The sequence below is a fragment of the Alligator mississippiensis genome, chromosome 6 (genome assembly GCF_030867095.1).
Source record: "Alligator mississippiensis isolate rAllMis1 chromosome 6, rAllMis1, whole genome shotgun sequence".
In the NCBI taxonomy this organism is placed as follows: Eukaryota; Metazoa; Chordata; order Crocodylia; family Alligatoridae; genus Alligator; species Alligator mississippiensis.
Window position 1 is genome coordinate 19,982,413 of NC_081829.1, and position 12,847 is coordinate 19,995,259.

General features: G+C 43.2%; 1 protein-coding gene across 3 annotated transcripts in view; it reads right to left on the reverse strand.

Moving 5' to 3' along the window:
* The window catches only part of WASHC2C (WASH complex subunit 2C), a 57,152-nt gene that overhangs the window by 38,936 nt on the left and 5,369 nt on the right, over positions 1–12,847 (reverse strand). For all 3 annotated transcript variants that reach the window (XM_019499449.2, XM_014605091.3, XM_006272752.4), the window contains exons 5-13: positions 11,116–11,209; positions 10,690–10,748; positions 9,681–9,728; positions 8,962–9,066; positions 6,485–6,572; positions 5,120–5,191; positions 4,602–4,717; positions 2,805–2,877; positions 438–494 (exon numbers count right to left, since the gene is read on the reverse strand). In XM_019499449.2, coding sequence (XP_019354994.1) covers positions 438–494; positions 2,805–2,877; positions 4,602–4,717; positions 5,120–5,191; positions 6,485–6,572; positions 8,962–9,066; positions 9,681–9,728; positions 10,690–10,748; positions 11,116–11,209 — 712 coding nt within the window. The remainder of the gene's footprint in view (positions 1–437; positions 495–2,804; positions 2,878–4,601; positions 4,718–5,119; positions 5,192–6,484; positions 6,573–8,961; positions 9,067–9,680; positions 9,729–10,689; positions 10,749–11,115; positions 11,210–12,847) is intronic.

Here is a 12,847-nt window from a genome sequence, read left to right on the forward strand (position 1 = left end):
ACAGGTACCTTGAAGAATAAGTAACTATGCTGCTGGTGAGCTCGGAACTTATAGTGAGCACAGAGCTCCAGCAGGAGCTGTTGAGAGCTTGCTGCCATCCAGGATCACCAGAAGGGACTGCAGCCACATCCCCTTGTAGGGCACATGAGCAATGAGCCATCTTCACTACACAAGTCCCACACTCTCAAAGGTGTGGCCGCACCCCCATTGTCACATGCTTGGACCCACACACATTTACACCCTCTTGAATGAACCCAGGGGATTCTGCAGTCCCCTAGAGTCCAATGTAGGCTTACAGCTCATATGCCAGACAATCAAAACCTCATCCAACGAGTCATCACTGCTATACTTTGACAGCTTTTTTTCAAAGACGTCACAATATATTTTAGAGAGAAACATTTAACAAATGAAGCAATTGTCTATCAAATGTGTCATACCTGGAAAGAGGGAAACCGCACCTATAGGAACTTTCTTTCCAGGCTTTGTTGATGGTGCTGAAATGATACGAAGTACAACACTAAACCAGTAACCTTTGCTTCATGCAGTTCAAGTTTCCAATACTCTTACAAACAAAAGGATCACAAGACGTTTCCACAGCCCTGGTTCAGCAACCCAAATGGCTCCAGATGAGCATACTTCAGACATCCCTGAATTTGTCATTTTCTGAGAAAGGTAGTTTTCTGAAGTCAGGGTAGAGATGCACCTTATAAAACAGTGGTTCTCAACCTTTTTTAGACTTGAGGCACCCCAGTTAGATTCACCCATCAGAAAATACAAATGTTTAACTTTCCCTCATTTTTTGACTACAGAAAAATAATAGAACAATTGTTCTGTTGCAAAGAACTCAGAAAGGCCACAACAAGTTGGAAAGATTTTAATACCATGGATTTAAATTTGAAATCTCAGGGTTTGTGCTGTGAAAAAGATTTGCATGGTGAACAGTGCTAACATAGCATGGCACCCCACTGCACCCCTGAAAGGATCTCAAGGTACCCCATAGCACCCTGGTTGAGAATCATTGTTACAGACTTACTAAATCAGAGATGCATAAGCTTTCATGAGCCAGAGATCACTTCATCAGACGCTATGAAAGGACATGCACAGCTTGATAGCCTGCTCTGTTGTGTGTGTTCTTTCATAGCATCTGATAAAGGGAGTTCTGGTTTAGAAGCGCTTGTTCATCTCCAATTTAGTCAGTTTTTAAGGCTCCTAACAGATGTTAAAGTAAACATGCAATGGGATCTGATGCAGGAACCCAACACATGCATGGTTAAGTCGAGACATTTCTATTAAGTTGCAAAAGTTTAGCCAAGGAACTAAAGGTGATGAGTTAAATTGCTCTATGTTAAATATTTTAATATCCAAGTTGGACATTATTTTAAAGCCTACTGTATAAATACAAACTAAAGATGTAGGCTCCTAAAATTCAGCCACTGGATTTTCAGGATTTCAAAAGAAAGAACAGGTGAGCTACTTAACTGGAGACCAATTTTAGGCATCCATGCATTTGACAAGTCTTGGCTGCTTACAAAATACTCCTGACTGAGTCTGCAAGTTATTGGTAGATGCTGGAGCCTAAAATGAGCCCAAATGATTTCAGTGGGGATGTCTCTCCCCTTCCCCCTCCCAGATATTATATACAACTTATGATCCAATCAAGTTTCTCATAGTGGAAAAACATTTAGGTTTTTATTTCCAAATCATGAACAGAGAACTCCGAAGTTTCTGCTTGAAACTTAGTACCAGCTAAGCTAGGGAAGCAGCCATTAGCTGTTAGCTCTCTGTTCTGCTTTAGATATTCTTTTGACAAAGTACAATTAGATACTAACCACAAGTTATCCACAGGATAACAGTTCATATTAGGGCTGTGCGAAGCTTTGGGTAACGATTCAATTCAGAAGAGATTCAGCCCAGTATGGTGGCCGAATCTCCAAATCTAAATCAAATCAAGGGACCAATTAAAAGGTCCAAATCTATTCAAAGCTCTCTGAATCTTCAGAAAAGATTTGGAGAGCTTTGATGATTTGGGCAGTCCCCAATGGCTGCAGCACGGACCTGCAGCCGACTCCAAGCTGGTAAGTACTAGGGGAGGGGGAGGGGACCAGAACATGGGGGGACCCCTGCCAGCCCCCCCGCCACTCCCCCAGTGCCCCCTCCGTCCCCTTCCCATGGTGGCCCCTACCCACCCCAGCTCCCAGCCCTTTAAAAGAAAAGCCCCGATGCTCACCAGGTGGGGGGGCGATCCCTGCTGCCCCCCCACTACCCCATCCCGCCCCACCCCCACTCCTCCCCATGGCTGCCGTGCCTGGGCCAGCTCCAGCCCTTTAAGGAAAAAAAAAAAAACTGAGGAAAGCCCTGGACTCCCCACTCCTGCAGCAGCCTTGGGGTTTTGGGGGGCTTGTGGAAGAGCCTCCACAAGGTGCAGGACAGCGGGGATCGCCCCCCCCCCCCCCCCCCCAGCAGGAACAGTGAGTGCAGGGCTTTTCTTGTTTGTTTTTTCTTAAAGGGCTGGAGTTGGCCCAGTCGGGGCAGTGGGGATCACCCCCCTGCTCGGCAGAACCCAGTGAGCCACAGCTATTCCCCCCACCCCCCCCACAAAGAGCCAGAAGCTAGGCCAGGTGGGGCAACCATTGCCGGGCTGAGGGTCTTGGGCCTGGCCAATTCGGAGATTTGGTCAAATCGATTTGGGACAGTGATTCAGATCATCAAATCACTGTCCCCCAAATCAACCGAATCCAAATCAAATACTAGCCGCTTTGCACAGGCCTAGTTGATATGTATTATTTGTACCAATCAGTTCTTACCATCATTTATTGGGACACGCTGATCTTTTTCTTTTGTATCTTCTGCTTTTGGTGCTTCAGCAAATAGATCACTCTGATTGACAGCCAAGAGGTAAAAAAAGAGCAAAGTAAGACAAATCTGTCTATTGGCTACAACAGGATTTATAGCAACAGTAAAAAGGTACACAGACAATACAAAAGCAACAGAGATGCAAATTGCAGATACAGGTTCCAGCCCCCAAATGCTGATGGCAGACAAGCACTTGAAAATCCCAACCTAGATGCCTAACGGATTTGGGTCCCCATGAAATTCATGAAGAAATAACTCCCCAGCTGCCATAGTGACCCATCAGTAAAAGCCAGTCTTTGTGAGTGATTGGACATGGAAGTTTGGAATGCAACTCGTTGGAGAATCACATGACTCACTGTTTTTCTAGTAAGCTTTACCAAAGAAGTGGGTCAAGTGTAAGAGGAAACTCATAGATGCAGAAGAAAGTAACCTTTGCAATAAGTAAATATGTAGTCCTACATAAGTAATTTTAAAACTTTTAGGAATGTTAAAAACGTGGTCTGTACTATCATTTTCTAAGAAAGCTGAATGCTGCTACTTAGAGAGGAAAGCTTTGTTAGTGTACTTTAAAAACAGACTAAAGGCAGCATTTGAGTGGGAGGTTCCCTCTTACACAGACACCTATCCAACAGGAGATGCATCTGACATCCACTTGAGCTCTCAGAAGTTGCTAAATATTAGTGTCTTGTCTACAAGGAACATTTGAACCAGTGGGCGATTCTCTCTCAAGTCTCACTGGTCTTAATTTGCAACTCAGTAACCTGTTAATGGAACTGGATGGGTTCTATTCTGGTCCATGCTGACATACTACTACATTCGTCAGGTAGCTGACCACCCGTTATAAAAAAGTAGCTGCTCATTTTCTAATTTATCTCCCAAGTGTTATTAAAAACACAGACAGCTCTCTTTAAATCTCTAGGACTTTATCTAAATAGAACGGACGCATTTTATACAGCAAGATGAGAAGAAAGAGGACAGTTTAGTACCTTTTCCCCTCAAGCAGTTTCATACATAAATATCTCCTATATCTATGTATAACATAAGTGTATTAACGCAGCATAACATGGTGCTGTGCAGAAATATCCAAGTTATATCAGGTATTGCAAGCAGCTCAGTTCCATTAGCATAGCACTCTGCCTATGCCCATATATACCCAGGGTTTCAGCACATCTAATTAGCCTATTGCCCTGGTCATGCTACTTTTAATGTCAATCCACTCTGCTCTGCCCAGCACTGTATCACGCAGATATACCCTAAGTTTCCTAGGCAGTGCAGGTATCCTAGGAACTGTACCAAAGGATGCAAATAGGAAGACAACGTGAACTAAGAGAGTGCAAAATTGTTGCCAGGGAGCTAGTCAAATGTTAGTTGTTACATTTATGCAGGACCTTTAATTCTAAGGATCACACAAAACTACACAAGCCACATATTATTTATGACTGTCCCCAGGAACAGGTACAATTAAACAGCAATTATGGTACAAGGGAGAAAAAGATGGACAACTTGGCCTAAAACATCAGGTTAAACCTTGACTCTTGAGAAAAGGCAGAGGATTTCCAGAGTGAGTGGAGAATCTTTCACCTGAAATGATGCATGCTCCTTTATCTGCATGGTCTTTGATTTATCTACCATATCATCTAGGCTTGCTTCCCCACCCTCCAACAAGATCAAGATCCATTTATTTTTAGGGGATGTCTATACAGAGATACATGCTTCCACTCTACCCCTCTTATCCAGTCATCTCTAACCTCTTCGTCATCGTCAAAGAGTCCAGTCCCGCCACTGAAAAGGCCACCTTTAGAACCAAACGGTGAAAAGTCCTCATCGGTCAGCTTCGGAGGTTTGAAAATGTCATCATCATCATCTAGAAACACAGCACACACACCAGACTGCCATGATGTAGGCTTATTCCACTGCACTCTCAATAATGATTAAGGCAACACAGAAATACAAATGCTGAAGAGCATTCAACAACTCTGGTTTTAATTTTACATGCTCACATGCACTGGGGAAGCACCAGCTTTGTCCAGAGTATAGGATTACAGTATCTGGACCCTGTTTGACAAAAGTTCATGTTTAAGCAACAGCTTCTTCTGCAGCCATTTCTACTCTTGTTCAGCATAGAACAAGACACAAACTACCTGAGACTGCTCACAAAGTGAAGAACGCTAGTTCCTATCTAGTCCAGAAACCCTACTGTTGGAATATATCACTTTCTCCCCTTGCAACTAAGAAGGAGTTACTGTAATAGAAAAAGAAATCCTACCATCTGATGGAACTCTAGCTTCCTTCTTTTCTTTCACCGTCTTCTTAGTTTTGATTTCTGATGATGACAGGGCTAGAAGAAAGAGTTTAAGACCTGAGTTATTCTAATTATCTTTACTCCTGAATTACACAACCTGAGGCCAGTCCATTATTAGTTAGGATGTCTGAGTCAAAACCAGAGCTTGCGTACATGCTTTCACCTACACTGCACAGTCTTGTGAAACAACCCTATAAACTAGTTGTATGCCCCAGTTATTAAACCGAGTGACTCTATCATGAAATGTGAAGCATACAAACTTCTCAGTTCTTATATTTTTATTACAGAGCACTGAGAAACTTCACATCAGTAGCAGGGTCCCATTGTATCATACAGAAAATAAGAAGGGTTTAACTGGGGGTTTGGATTCCTGCATGATTTTACCAAACAAGAACATTTTGTAAACCTATGAATATTCTTGTGCAGAACTGACCAGTCTAGACCAGTGTTTCTCAACCCGTGTGTCGCAACCCAAAAGTGGGTTGCAAGAATATATGAAAGGGTCACAAACAAACTTTAAAAATGGATTCTCTTTTAAAGGACAAAAATGCAGGAAACACTGGCTTTTCCCTTACAGGCTCTCACAGTTCCAGCCTGCAAGGGGCTGCTTGGGGCCCCACAATGCCCCAATCACTGGGGGACTGGGGATGGGGGGGCAGCAGCAGGTCAGGAGTGAGGGGCACTGGATCAGGATTGGCCATGGTTGTTTATAAATGAGTCCTGGTACAAAAAAGGATGAGAAATACTGGTCTAGACTGTTCAAGCTGAACAAGACAGAAAAAAAGCAGACAGAATAAATGGCCAAGTAAGATGTGTTTACAATTTTGTCAGTCTAAAGTGTGGCTAAGAACAGCAAGGAGAGATTCCCAAATGGATTACTGGTTAAGCAAACATGAGGACACATCCTGGTTCACTCTTAAAAATAGGAAAGAGGCCACCAGTGAGCAGAGCTTTTCTTTAAGTCACCTGAAACCATTTAACACCCCATGTGCCCAGGCAGGCAATTTTACTTTTTGTGAGAATCTCCTTCTGACTTGGCACGCAAGGGTGTGAGAGTATTAAAGCCAAATGGAAGGTTTCACCTATTCGCTTTGCTAATTCCAGCACAACTCTCATATGTAACTCTGATCACAATCACCCTTCAGATCCCATTGACAACTGTAAAGCACAGTTGTATCATTTACACCACATGCTAATAGTGTTTGATCTTTATGGAATCAAACTAGGATATGAAAGAATTATTGTGTTACTACACAAGCCCCCTAACCAACTTCAACTATCACCACTGTCCACTAGCCATATACTAAAAAGTAGCTTAAAGTAGCTTACATGACTGCTCCTCATCTTGTTTGCTTGGCATTTCTCCTTTTATCCGTGCTGCCAACTCATCTGCAAATGACGTTGGTCTTTTCTTTTTCTGTGGGCACAAGAAGATACTTCAGTTCCTTCAGTGTAACTCAATCCTTACCAAACTGGAGTAACATTTGGATCATCCATCCCCCTACTGACAGAAATAAACATGTTACCCAATGGCTCAGCAACCTAAGCAGCAGGATTAATACCTACATTCCCTGTAAAGAAAAAGTACAAATCCCAGAAGAATGAATTGGGCCTTCTTTAGTATGAGATGAATACACACTTGGTATCAAGGAACTTGTATCAGGAATTTAAACAAGGACAAGTACAAAGTCCTGCACTTAGGACAGAAGAATCCAATGCATTATTACAGCCTGGGGACTGACTGGCTAAGCAGTTGCTCTGCAGAAAAGTACCTGGGGGTCACAGTGGACAGTAAGTGAAATATGAGCCACCAGTGTGCCTTTGTGTGATGAAGGCTAATGGCATACTGGGTGGCATTAGTAGGAACATTACCAGCAGATCAAGGGAAGTAATTATTATGCTCTATTCTGCACTGGTGAGGCTGCATCTGGAGTACTGTGTCTAGTTTTGGGCCCTCCACTATAGAATGGATGTGGACAAGTTGGAGAGAATCCAGCAGAGAACAACAAAAGTGGTGGGGAGGCTGGGACATATGACTTTTGAGGAGAGGCTGAGGAAACTGGACTTCTGCAAACCAAGGGGGAATTTGATACCTGCCTTCAACTACCTGAAGGGTGATTCCAAAGAGGATGGAGCTGGACTGTTCTCAGTGGTGACGGATGACAGAACAAGGAGCAATGGTCTCAAGTTGCACCAAGGGAGGTTTATGTTGGATAACAGAAAAAAACCTCTCACTAGGAGGGCGGTGAAGTGCTGAAATAGGTTACTTAGAGACCTTGTGGAATCTCCACCCTTGGAGGTTTTTAAGACCCAGCTTGAAAAGCCTTGGCTACAATGATCTAGTTGGGGATGGTCCTGCTTTGAGCAGGGGGTTGGACTAGATGACCCCTTGAGGTTCCTTCCGAGCGTAATTTTCTATGATTCTATGACTGTTGCTTAGGGCAGGAAGGGAAGAGTCAGGTCTAAAATTAGGAGCAGGAACTCAAGTCCTAGTATTTTTGTAAGAGGAGTTTGTCCCAACTTCCTTGATTTATAACTTCCCTTCCTCTTTTGCACTATACTGTGTCCTTACTGGCTGTTATATATGCACTGCAGGGACAGCTGAGTGCCAAAGCCCTTCAGAATAGGACAGATTGTGCCAATTTAACAGGTCATTTAATTGGTCATACAAATGACAGAAAACAAGTACCCCTCTTAAAATTGTTTAATGCTGTCTGGTTTCTGGCTATGTTTGCAATTCACTCCATTCCATACCTGTTCATAGTAACCCAACAAGTGGCTTTGCAGAGCCCCAAAATGTGGTTTTAAAGACAACCTGAAACCTGTTCACCCCAGCTAGGATTCTGTGCAGATAATGCCAGGCGAGAACCTCCAACTTCTGCAACACACCATAAGTGAGAACTTCTAGGCACCTTCCATGCTGAAGACCTACTGGGAACGCTGGTCACTGCTAATGGCATGCCAGGGACCAGATTCTCAGATTTCAGGCTGCAGGTGCATAGTTTAAACATTCCAGTGCCCCCACAGTTTGGAAGTCAGGAATGCTGATGACTGGTGTTCCTGCCTCCCATGCTGCTGGTACACTGGGACATTTAAGGCGTGAGCCCACAGCTTGAGAGTCACAATAACAGTCACTGGTGCTCCCAGGCTGTGGGCAAGCACTTTAAGTCTTCCTGTGTCCCCATTGAACAGATGTTGGGAATGCCAGTGACTGGCTTTCCCAGCCCCACCCTGCACACAGCTTAGACATTCAAAAGTGCACACCTGTAGCCAGGTTTCCTGGTTGCTAGTGTTTCAGCTCTCCAGGTGCTAGTGCTCTGAGTGAGCAATCTAGCAGAGCTGAGAGCACTGGCTTTCTCACCTGGGCAGCTCTTGCTGGCAGCATCCCTGCTCCAGGTGCTACCAAATAGGAACCAAGACAGAGCAGCCTGCAGTCCTACCTTACAGCTTATCCTTGGGTTGGCTGTCAGAGAGCCTGCTGTTCTCTCTTCCTCCTTTTGGAGAGCAGAGCAGTGTAGGATCATGGGGTTCTCTCTCCCTCGCCACCCATTCAATTTTTGACAACATGACAAAGAAGTTGCTGCTTAAAACAGAAATTTTGTCATGGATCTACCTTTTTTGTGGTGTAACGACCATTTTTTTCCTGGGAGAAATTTCTTTAATCTATGGCATGTTATGATTTGTTGCAGGATACGTACATATATCCCACAAGAAATACGATGTTTGGATGGGGGCTCTAGTGATCACCGCACTAGCAATATTGTCAGCATTTTTCTTTCTCTGCACCCCAAGCAGCCACCTCTTACCAGCCTTGCATTTTCTTCCAAGTCATCTTCCTCATCTTCCTCTTTCTCAGAATCAAAGAGATCACAGCCATCATCTTCATCCTCGTCACTCAGAGGTGCAGTTCTCTGAGAGGCAACAACAAGCCCTTGCATTTCAGTACAGCTAGAAGTACCATAAATGCCACCAAGGCTAACCAAATTTGCTCAGGAGACATTCAAATAGTTTTAAGTGTGGGAACCAGGGAGAAACTGTTATAATTTCCAAATGATACAGCATATCCTCTGTATCATCTGTAATGCTAGCAAACCACCTGTTATATCGCAACCCAGACTTTATCTCACTGAGCAGCTAAAACAGCTATTGCAGTAGACTGGACTGGGGTCAAAGAAAGACTCATTAAGGCAGCACTAACACTATGCACACCCTTCCCCTGCTTCTGCCCCTCAGCTCCCCTCACCATCTCATTCTGGTGTCTCTAACCTTATATTCTACAACCCTGAAGGTCTGCACTAGAGGTGCAATGCCCTGCAGATCACCTTTTGAGGATCCACAAAACAACATCGTGTATCAGGGACCATGCAGTCCAGAGGTGCTAAACATGCAATTCATGTATTTTTGTATCTTCATAGGAAGAACAATTAAAAGTCTAGATTAAGTCCTAGATTAAGTTCTCATCTCTTCCCTGTACCTCTACTATACCAAGAGCCACTACTGTTGTTCAAGAAGTGCTTGTCCATACCGTTTTCTGGTCATCCTCACTAGGGTTTCCAAACTCTTCATCCAATTCCTAGAAAGCAAGAGACATTTGATAGATATGTATGAAGCCATGTCAAATCCCCAAAGTAAAAGGCTTTAAAGTTCTATCAGCACTCTCTCTCACTGCATCTACTCAGCTGCTTTCCCATCACTGAACACACTCTGGCTTAGCAAATAAATGTATCAGACACTACTAAGTTAAGGTTATTTTTTTCTTAAATCAAGCGCTCCACATGTTTCAATAAGTGCTTTAAGCCGATTAATCTGGGAAGATCATTCTATTCTTAAGCATGCCAAAAAAGAAAAAAAAAATCAAATCCTTTCAAGAAGAGTACACACTTCCATTTTATTGGTTAGAATGTAATTGTCATATCAGCTGGACATGTTATACATCCAATTTGTCAAATGCAAGGAGTGCAAAAATTGCGCTTAAGAAGCCACAAGTTATGTTTCACCATAATCAAAGCCAAGAGCAAATTTAGGGGCAGTTCGGGAGTGGCATTTTCTGTCACCATACTCTACCACTGGATTATTTCATACACTTTCAGTGAACAGTCAGCACATAGAAAGCTCTCTAATAATTTTAGAGAAAAGTGATCAGGTGAGTGTTTCTGCACTTCCTTTCACAGCATTTGATGAAGGGAGTTTCAACTCAGAAAAGCTTGTGCTATTATCTACTTTGGTTAGCCTACAAAGTACAAATCTACCTTGCCTTCTAACTTGACTTTAGATTAGTACAGCTAACTACATCTTTCCACCACAAAGCCATACTCAGTACCTCCAACAAAATTAGAAACAATACCTCTCTAGAGTTCAAATCAAGAGACTTCAGAAAAAAATATTGTACAAGAACACTAAAAGGCAATATTTGTCCCACAATTAAAAATAGCAGATGTTAAGATACCCTTGATCTTTCAGAAAAACATTTTCTACTCCATCTTCACAAATCCGCTTGGCTGCCCAAATATTTATGCAGAAAATTGAGTTTTTACCTCTTCATCTTTCTCTTCACTCTCAAGTACACTCCCACGATCGCTATCCACTGATCCTTCTGTTCAAAGGGAACAAGCAGAAAAGGAAGCTCAGTTCAGACATTAATCATAAACATGTGACTAACCCCATCCCTAGACTGTGGCTGTCTACTCTACAGACTTAAATAGGCTTTAGTAATAAATTTAAAATATAAGTTAAAGAGATTGCTTGTAGTAGCATAGGTCTCAGCTAAACATTTCATGTTTACAAGGATCAGATCCTGTAAGCATTCACTATCCCTACTATACATATATGATATTCAAGCTTTCACAGATGCTTAATGTGGTATACCCTTCCTCCATTAGGTGCAGTGACCAAGATCACTGTACAACATAATCTAAAGCAGTAAGCCAAGACACCTCAATAAAGCTATCCCCAGCACCCACCTTCACTAGAGAGATCCCCAAGGCCCACATCATCTTGTTCCATAAAGAGCTGGGAGCCAATTAAGTACGGTAAAGGCCTATCAATATAAAGATCCTGAAAAAAGACAAAGAGGGGTTATTTTTTGCCCTTAGACTGCTGCTAAAACCATATTTTATACATCCTATTTTAAAAAACAAAACACAAATAACTTTGTTTCATATTAAAAAAAAAACTAAGGAAGTCCATCATCATACAGAACCTTAGTATAACACTTTGTTCATAAATTCAAATTTTAATTCACCTACTTAAATTGCTTTGGGACCATGCAAACTAAAGCAGCATGCTGATTTGGCAGTCTCTAGACTTAAAGTTTACTGCTAATGAAGATAAGTATGCACCATATTTATTTGCATATACCATAACACAGCATGTAAAATAAGCACCTTGATTTTAGGAGAACAAATGAAGAGAAAAAAAATCTATTCCTTACAGAAACGGAATACTAGCAGCTAGAGACCTGAGCCTACTTCCAGCCCTGGCATTGAATGCCACCCATTAATCAACTCAGAATGCCAGGTCCAGGGCCACGTGCTGGGTCTGACCTGGAGCACAGAGTCTAATCCCATGCCGGCTCCAAGTCCATGTGCTGGCTTCAACCCCAGGCATGGGTCTGATCCTGGGTACTGGCCCCAGCCACAGAGTGACTTTAGGCATGCAGGGCCTTGTTATCCAGTTAAGGAGCAGGGGAGCAGTAGCAGGATTAATTGATGCGACTCTGGGAGCCATGGCAATTAACATTACCAGAGATCCCCTGCTGCCAAATTTCTGAACCCATGAGGATCCAGTTTTCTCGCATATGGTGTGCACCCTAAGTTTCACCAGCTTGTTTTGGTGAAAAGGTGTGGGTTACATATGACAAAATATGGTACACATCTTATACCAAAGTCCTGAGTCTAAAAATGATGGTTAGGACTTGTACTCACTAAGCCAATGGAGATATTTTAATTAAATGTAGAAGACATGCTTGACTTCTTTGGTCTTCTTCTGTGGTGCTAAGGAAAAAGTTAATTAAGATCCCTATCCTACCCCAAAATCCAATATGCCCCTCCTCAAGCCTACTATGAAATAACAGTTTTACTTTAGTGGGCATTATAAAACCCTAAAAATGTATAGCTGTCAAGTTATCGTTTGCTTTTTGTATATAACACAGTAATTTCCCATCCTCTCCATTGCATCTGAGCCAACCAGAAAGCTAAGCAAGCAGGCAACAAGCAACCATTCAACAAGGAACGTTTCTGCTTAACCTGCCATGAGTAGACCGAGCTAGGTTGTAACTACAGGTTTCCCTCAATTTATGCGGGTTCTTTATATGCGAATTCGCTCTTATGCGATGAGCATATTTAGACCCAAAATTCATTATATGCAAGGTAAATTCACTCTTATGCGATCATCATATATGCACCACCCCCCCCAAGCAGGTAAGTCTGTGGGGGGAGGGGAAGGAGCTGTGGCCCCACTCACCCCAGGCCTGGCTACAGTGGCCACGGGAATGGCCAGTGCCAGCTGCCTGCAACCACTGGGCTGCATCATGCTCTGCCTGCCCTCCCATGCCTGGGCTTACCCCAGCTCCTGGGCTCTGCCATGCCGTGGTGCAGGCAGCTGGTGTCGGCTGCTTCTGGGGTTGCTCCAGCATGGGCTGGGGTGAGTGTGGACAAGTGGAGCCCTTGGTGGTGTTGGGCGCAGCTCTCACCC